The sequence below is a fragment of the Antrostomus carolinensis genome, unplaced genomic scaffold, assembly GCF_000700745.2.
Source record: "Antrostomus carolinensis isolate BGI_N321 unplaced genomic scaffold, ASM70074v2 scaffold18547, whole genome shotgun sequence".
Taxonomy (NCBI): domain Eukaryota; kingdom Metazoa; phylum Chordata; class Aves; order Caprimulgiformes; family Caprimulgidae; genus Antrostomus; species Antrostomus carolinensis.
The window spans coordinates 12,950-21,503 of record NW_010326868.1 but is presented as its reverse complement, the minus strand read 5'-3'; the positions used below and the strand labels follow the sequence as shown (position 1 = coordinate 21,503).

Here is an 8,554-nt window from a genome sequence, read left to right as displayed (position 1 = left end):
TTCCTGCTCCCTGCGTCCCGGGAACAGCTGTACCAAAAAGATGCTGAGAATCTCTGCAAGGCTCCAAGGAAAAGATATTAACACAGGAGGGGAGCAGCAGTGATATAATAAAAAGTCATAATAAAAGAGAGAAGCCACTGAGTGGATTAGCAGCCCAAACGCTGCTTGGCTCTCGGTCTCCTTTCCTCCAGTTTTTCTGCACCGCATGGTCATCTGCTCAAATTCCTCCACCCCAAAGACACTCAGCTCCTGAATTTCAGATCTCCTGGAGGTGTCCACGCTGCAAAGCCCAAGGGCATGGCTGAGAAACCTAACTGCACTCAACTCCACATAGCAGGCATTAGATGCTGCATCACTCGAGTTCCTGTGCTCCACTACAGCAGGGTGACTCATTCTCATGGGGAAATAAAAGGCAGATTTGGAGCTTGGTGCGTATTTCTCAGGTACGGCAAATGTAGCAGGATACATCCTGCTGTTTTAAGAACCCCTGGTACCTGCCACACACCATTTCTACCCTACTTTGTGCCAGTGCAGATGGTTTTTCCCTGCCCAGGCTCTGGGTCAAGGTGGGATGCAGAGGTGGGGTGTCCCCATGGGGAACGAGCAAACCTGCAGTCCTCACCCTCCACACACCCAGATCTGACACCCAGCACAAAGCATGCATGGACAACATTCCCCTTCACTCCTTTAGAGACACCCGGGGAGATACCGGGGACACAGAGCATCTGCCAACAGGAGCCACCTGTTGGCTGTGGCAAGAATTTTGCTGTTGGGGAGAGTCGGGAGCGAAGGGGGCGGCTGTGGTGGCAGCAGCTGTTCCCTGACCGCAGCCCTCCCGGCCACACAGGGCATTTAAATTTTCAAGCACACTCACTACAGCTCTTTTCTCCACCATTCCCATCCAGCTCACAGAGACCCTGTCCCCAGGAGCCACCAACCCACGAGATACCCATGGGTTCACTGGTGGCCAAGCTCCTTCTGCCCACCATCAGCACCTTGGTCTTCCTCCCCACCATCAGCATCGCGGCCAAGCGGCGTTTCCACATGGAAGCCATGGTCTACTTCTTCACCATGTTCTTCGTGGCGGTAAGATATCTCCCATACTCCCCCCTGCATGTTTCATTCCCCCAAATGCCCCTGCATCAGGTCTCCACCGGGAAGGGTAGCTGGATCTCACCCAACAGCAGGAAGCCTGACCCCCAGAATATCCATATTCAGTTATTTCCCACTGTGTGCAGCACCGAGTAGCTGATTCTTCAGTGTACGAAGAATCCACATAGATTTAATGGTGTTCTATGGTTGGAAGGTTAGGGAGAGGGTCTGGGTGCAAAGGGACTTGATTGCTTTGCAATGTTTTGGAGCTGTTTTTTCCCTTTGTTTTACAGCTGGTAAGTGGCCATGGTGAATTTGGGGTTTAAATTGTATCCAGAGTCTCTTGCTAAGCCTCTGTCATTTTAGCCAAAAGCACGCAGTCAAATTATTGATTTTGCAATTGCTAAGTGGTGATGGGAGCAATACTGGAGTCAGGGGAATTTCTGCACTGAGAAAGGAAAGACTAAAACATGCTGATGAGTTATCAAGAAAAATAATGATTAACCCTCCACCCTGGCAGAGTGATTTGAAAATGTGTTTTGCCAGGCTCAGAATTGCCCTGCTTTGCCTTGTGTGAGAACGAGTGGAGAAAATCCATTGTCTCTACATATACAAAATAATTTGTATTCCTGCTCCCAGCAGTAAGCTGCCCTGTGCTTTGTGTTGCTGCTAAGTGCCTCTGTACACACACGGGCTGAACACCTAAAGCAGCATTTCCACTGGAAAAAATATCTCCTATTTAACCCCATGGCAATGCTCTGCTAAAGAGTGTGAAGGAAACAGCCCAGCAACCCAATCAATATTGCATTTGCTCCCCACCCATCTCAAGGCATCTCATAAAGACTGTCACATCCCTTGAATGGAGAGAAACTGAGGCGGGGGATAGACAAAGGACCTTCCCAGTGTGACAAGAACTCCCCCAGAAGCACTGAGGGTAAAGTGGGGCTCTGAACCAGACCAGTCACTTATTCCCGAGGATTCACCATTTAAGCCTCCAAATAAAGCACAATGCAGGGGGGAAATTCTGCCAGTTCCATAAAACTTGTTAATAAAAACATCTCAACCAATCCTCCCACCCCCACCCTCTCCAGCTCCCCGGGGAAGCCAGACATCTACAATTTCATTTTGCACTGGTTTTGTGTGTCTGCTCCACCTCCCTGAGAAGTCAATAGGAAAATTGGCAAGTCTTTCGATGGAAGGTGGAACAGGTCCTTGCCGAAGAGACTGAAGACGCAAAATATCTGTGCGTGGAGAAGGAAAGGCAGCTGCCAGCATGGTTGGGAGGGGGTAGGAAGGGCAGCAGCTGCTGCTGTTGCCTTTCTTGTAGCATCCCACTCCTCCTCCCCTAGGAAACCTCATCAGAGCAGTGAAAGCATATGCCCATCGCAGACAAGTGCTGTGTCGCGAGCCAGAAACACGTTCTTCATCTTCTACCCTTTCTTCCCCCCATCTCTGGACTTCCCGAACCCAATCACAAACAGAGAAAAGAATTACAGCCGTGGTGCAATCTTTTCTAGAAACCAGAGTGAGCCAAAGGACTTGCAGCAATTCCCTTTATAAATAATATCAGCATCCCTGCTGGGCCATGACAGCGAGGATTGTTCCAAGGGCGTCCTGCCAAGCAGTGAAGGGACTTCAGAAATAGTGAAGCACGCTGGTGCTACCACTTGAAAACTTGCAGGGCTGAGTGCTTGGAGGAAAAGGCGAGCTCCCAGGCAAACACTGGGAGCATTCCTCTAATCGCACTGGAAAAATTTCGCTTGGCTTGGTTCACATCTAATGTTGCATGACAATGGTTTTTCTGCAAATATCCTAATCAATGAGCTAACGGGCAGGAACCAGCAAAAGGCTTTTAAGGGAATGCACTAATGAGTGAATTCCCCAGTATTCAGACTCTGGCCATATAAACCCTGTTTAGCCTGGACAGTGACCTGGCATCTATACACATTTCATCAGGACACTCATTTTGAATTGTTTTACAAGAATCTTTCGCAATTAGAACCATAACCGCAGAGTCCTCCTTCTGCTGGAGAGACGTCCCCGCGCTGCCTGAGACTCGGCTCAAAGACGCTTGGTCATCAGATTGCAAATTCTGGCACAGACCAGAGGCAAACTAAAGCTTGTCCACAAATAATTTGTACCAAGAGAGAAGAATGCCTATTCTCAGGCAGTTTGCAATTGGGAACTGTGACATTGTACCTCAAATACATTCATTATTGCATATCAGTGACCCTGGTGTATTTGAGACTGTTCTGTTCCTGGCTGGCCATCCTTTCATCAGCCATACAAAGACTATTTCAAACCAGCTGATAAGAGCCTTTACCTTACTGGTCTGTGGGTAAGGAACTAGTTCTCTAATGCTTTTTTCTTTTTCTTAATAGTTTTATCATGTATGTGATGGCCCCGGTTTATCAGTGCTGTGTTTCATGCGCTATGATATCCTGGAGTACTTCAGCATCTATGGAACAGCTCTGTCCATCTGGGTGTCCCTGATGGGTAAGCACTGGTCTCTCATGGTTCATACCGAGCACCAATGTTTGCAGGTTGGGCAAGATCTATCAGCATTGCTGGTGGGACAGTTAGGGGGTACAGTCCCCAGAAATGGTGCTACCTTTGACCTCCCATCTGCAAGACTTAGGTCTGAGATTGTCTTTTCTGGAAGCCAGCCTGTGCTATCGTTTAATTATTTTTCTCTTGTTCATGCCTTGGAAAGCCATTGCTCTTGGTGGGGTCAAGACAGACATGAAAACTGTCCTGTGTGATGGCTGGGGAAGTTTTACTGTTGCAGATAAACAGAGCTCTGGCGCCGGGTGATTGTTTTCTTCTGCCTTCACCAGCTCTTATGTATGTCCTTACAACAGCAGAATTATTTATTTCAAATTGGCAAGTAACACATGCAGCCTTGTGCTTTCATTCAAGGCAGGACAGTACTATGAGATGACTTACGTTTGAAACCTCATATATCAGGGAATCTCCCATTTCTCCTGATTTTCCCCATCCTGAGCCCATCAGCTTCTTCTGTTCTAACTTGGGGGCATTAAGAAATACAGAATCTACTACTTCCCTTGGCAACATGTGAAACAAAGTGGTTTAGTCAAAAGAAATATATCTTCCTAGTTTATCAAAAGCCTAGTCTGGGCTGATGGGAAGTGTTAGATCTGCTTAGAAAAAGCAGAAATACATTTCACTTCCTTTTTATTAAAAATCCTGGCCCTTGCCCTATCACTCAGTTTTCTTTTTCCCACGTTCCCTTCACTTTCTTTTTTTCTCATTTTGTTCCTCATTTACCACTGAAACAAGCTACAATAGAAATGAAAAAAAAAAATGACAGAACTAAAGAAGAATTAAAATTTGCAACCTATTATTTTCCTACTCTGTCAACATGGTTTTTGGAAGGACGTGAGTATTTCTGACAGAAGAGATTAGGTTAAGGAGAGAGATGAGGGAAGAGCCACTTTCCAATAGCAAAGGCTTTGCTCAGCAGATTTGGACCATCTCTAGCAGCCACACACCCAGTCCCCGCTCCAGCCAGGCAGGGTCCCCAGCCCTCCTGCCCATCCTGTCACCGGGATGATGCGCAGCCCCAGAACTCTCTTGGGGCTAAAATCTTCCATGCAGGGAAAAATGAGTGGGGGAAATATTAACCTTAGAAATGTCTCTGTTCCCCCCAGGGCGCGAGTCTCAGGGTGGGCGCCCACACTGTCTATGGCACTTCAGTGCTCTCTGCTCAGCTAGAAAAGGCAACAAGGCAAATTGTCTCCAAAGGGCATTTGCAGTAGATAACAGCAGTGTCAGGGTAGGTCAGAGCTGATCCAGATGCTTTGGCTCCCTGTAGCAAAATTCAACTTGATTGCTTCATTACTACATTCAAAAACCTTGCAAAAAAAAAAAAAAACACAAATGTCGGACTACAACGTTTAAAATATTGACCCTCAGGGAAACAACAGAGATTAAAATGCGGACATTATCCCTTAGCCAAACTCCCTATAAAACCACGATCCAAGGACATGGAAGGTGTGGTGACTGAAGCCCAGGGAAGCCTCTTGCTGTGGCTTGTAAAGCCCAAGCACACATGTGCGGACACAGACCCTCGGGCACACTTCCCGGAATGCAAATCCAGGACAGTCATAACACAGCTGTGCGAGCTGGAAAAGCATGGAGCCCACTGGGATCCATAACTTTTATCAGTTATTACCCCATCCTGTGCTAAACAAAAGCCTCTAATAATTTACTCGCGCTAGCGACTTCCAGCTTGCAAACCTCAGGCAGGTGCCGGCACGACCAGGCAGCCTGGTCCCCATCACACCAGTGAGCACTGTCCTATTGGAGTGGGGTGATGGAGGCTGCATTGGGGTAAGCTGGCAAGTTTAGGAGGGTTGGAGAGGAAGGATGGACCCAAGAGCTGATCGCAGACTCACGAGGTGCAAGTGTCTTTGCAATCGCCTCCGACTCCTTTGTCGAGGCAAGAAAGAGAAATACGGGTGGGAAATGTCCTTTAGCTTCCATACGCAACACTGAACAGAAGATCTTTTAAATCAGCTCCTAGACTTACCACTCAGATGCCTCAGGGTGGTTTGCTTTGCCCCTGTGTTGCTCAGTTTCCCTAGTTGTGAGGCATAAGAAGGGCAAATCAGACCTGGATGCAATGCTGAGGGTCCCCAGGGCAGGTGGGACAGACCCCAGCAAGATTTTAGGGGAGCAGCCAAGGAAGGGGGTGAGTGAGCTGATGCTCCCTTTGCTTGGTGCCACACAGCCCTGGCAGAGTTTGATGAGCCAAAGAAATCGACCTTCATCATGTTCGGCGTCCTCACCATCGCCGTGAGGATCTACCATGACCGTTGGGGCTACGGTGTCTACTCAGGACCCATTGGTACAGCTGTCCTGGTGATAACCGTGAAATGGGTACGTAGGGAAGGGCACTGTGCCGGGGCTTTGCCGGGTGCTTGTGGTGGGGAAGGGGCTGAGCCCTGCATGGAGGGGTCCAAAAACCATGCGGGCAGTTTTCAACCTTGAGGTCCAGCTCTCACAGCACAGGCCATCATGGTGATGAAGCAGCACTCCTACTCCAACCCAGGCAGCAAGCAGGCAGACAGCAAGCAGCCTTTGCGATAAACGCCAGATTCAATCAGTCTGAGCAATCTACCATATCTCCTGGCCCTGCGTTTCTAATCAGGAAAAACATATTTATGGAGTTTTTACAGCTACCCAGATGCAGAGGGGGCTGGTAAACTGCCACGGAGGCGGTGGAAGAGATGCACAAAACACGCAATAAAGTGGGGAGGAATCTGCCCGAGTCTGGCTGGGACAGTTGGGCACTGCACTGCAGCCCATGCCCCACTCACAGCAGACGCTGTGGACCCGGGTGGGAGAGTGGTGTGGGGCCATGGGCAAGGAGGAGGATTCAGTGATAGGATAAAAATTGCAGGAAGATGCTGCCAAGCATCTCGGAATACAGCGATGCAAGTCCCAGCTGGAGACTGTCTCTAAGCCCGGCCTAACTGCCCAGCCAGCAGCTAAAAGCAAATGGTCACAATAGGGAGGGGATGGGCAAGGAGAAGACCATGGGACCACCCTGCATCCCCCAGCCTGCGGATGCTGTACTGTGATCTGCTCTCCCAGAAACTGTGTTTGTGAAGGCACACACTCCCTGAGCTGTGTTTGGGGCTGAATATTAAGAAACCAGCATTATGATCAGGAAAGGAGCAGGAGAAGCCATTGCAGGCAGAGGAGCTTCCTTCCTGGAGCCTGGTCTTCAGGCTCTGCACGGTTTTATTTCAGCATTCCTGGGATCTTTTGGATGTGAAGCAGCCCAGTAAATCCAGGTTAATACACATGGTGTGCTCTCTCTTTACTTACAGCTACAGAAGATGAAAGAGAAGAAAGGGCTCTATCCAGACAAGAGTGTCTACACCCAACAGATCGGTCCTGGCTTCTGTTTCGGGGCATTAGCACTGATGCTGAGGTTCTTCTTTGAGGTACCTGTTTGGACACTCAATCAACCCAACTTTACAAGGTGCAAAGGATGTTACCAGGATAGGAGACTTCCCCCTTCTCACTGTTGGGCTGCATCCAGCCTTGGACAAAATCAAGCTCAGGTGCAGGTCTCTGGGGTCTGGTGGCAGCGACAAGGGTTCCCTCTGTTGTCCCCATCCCCTGGCCCGTTAACTGTGGTGTGGGCAGGGACAGATGTGACAGTGAGCGACACGCAGAGTGATGCTCGCTCTCTTTTTCCCCCATTAAGTGACTTGCAAGGACATGGGCCCAGCTTTCTTCAGCCATACATGGTCCTCAAAATGGTTGAGGACCCCCACCTTGAGTGGGGTTTTTTTGGAAACGGGGCACGGGTGACTTAAGGACGCCTTGCAGAGCCACGGCAAGGACTGGATATGACCCAGACATGGCTGGATCCAAAGCTGGCTCATGCCAAATAAAAGACTTTGAGCTGACTCCCAGGGGCACTCAATCTCATATTTGTAACTTGTTGCTCTGATTGCTGGCCAGTCTGTCTGTCCTGCACAAAAGGGTTCGTCTGTCCTACACGGGGAAGGCGATAACCCCCCGACACAGCTGCTGGTCACGCCTGCACTCAGCCCTGTCCTTACAGCTGCTCTGTGCATTGGGAGTTGCTAGATACAACCTCACAGTCATCCCTAAGGATTATTTTTCAAAGCATTTAGTAATTGCAAATTCTAGCAGAACATAAAAATGTCACTTAGCAGAAACCGCCTCCCCCCATGCCCTGGCCTCGCCGCCGCGTCCTTTGCGGGGTAATGAAACACTTCATTCAAGAATTGGGAAATGTGCAAATTGGAATGTGTTAAATCCACTTTTTTTTTTTTCTTTTTTTCTTTTTTTTTTTTTTGTAAGGCTGGAAATCCTTTCTTCTCTGACAGCAAAAAGAGGCAGAAGGCTCAGAATGGTTTTTTGCTTTCTTTTTTTTTTTTTTTTTTTTAATTCCTTTCCTTTTGCCTACTTGTAGAAAACTAATGTTTTGCACCTAAAGTAGAACCTCCAGCCATGGCAGGTCTTGCTAACGCTCTCCTCACTTGCAGGAGTGGGATTACACCTACGTGCACAGCTTCTACCACTGTGCCTTGGCCATGGCCTTCGTGCTGCTGCTGCCCAAGGAGAACAAGAAGGCTGGGAGCGCCGGGACCCCTGCCAGGCTTGACTGTTCCACGCTCTGCTGCTGTGTCTAAACTGCCCTGGGTGAGTGGGGCACTTGCTTTTCTGCTTCTAGGGTGATGGAGAGGAGAAACCAACAACAAAAAGCCTTTTCTCTGGGACATGGGCACCTTTTCCCACCAGCTCTGTGCATACCCTGGGCTTTTTTTCCCTGGAAAGACATCACCTTTCCACCATCAGCCCTAGCAGAGGCTGTGCTTGCAATATACTTGCACTTCTCCCTGAAGAAGCACTTATCTGGTCTCTGACCCTGTCCCTGGTGACCCTTGCGTTCTCA

The 8,554-nt window shown here is 49.0% G+C and overlaps 1 protein-coding gene across 1 annotated transcript; it reads left to right on the top strand.

Annotated features, from left to right (window-relative positions):
- Positions 1 to 699: 699 nt before the first annotated feature.
- MYMK (myomaker, myoblast fusion factor) lies at positions 700 to 8,298 on the top strand. The gene is made up of 5 exons (XM_010171735.2): positions 700 to 1,086; positions 3,474 to 3,588; positions 5,846 to 5,994; positions 6,951 to 7,067; positions 8,145 to 8,298. The coding sequence occupies exons 1-5, from the start codon at positions 952 to 954 to the stop codon at positions 8,289 to 8,291; spliced, it is 663 nt and encodes a 220-aa protein (XP_010170037.1). The 5' UTR covers positions 700 to 951; the 3' UTR covers positions 8,292 to 8,298.
- Positions 8,299 to 8,554: the final 256 nt, after the last annotated feature.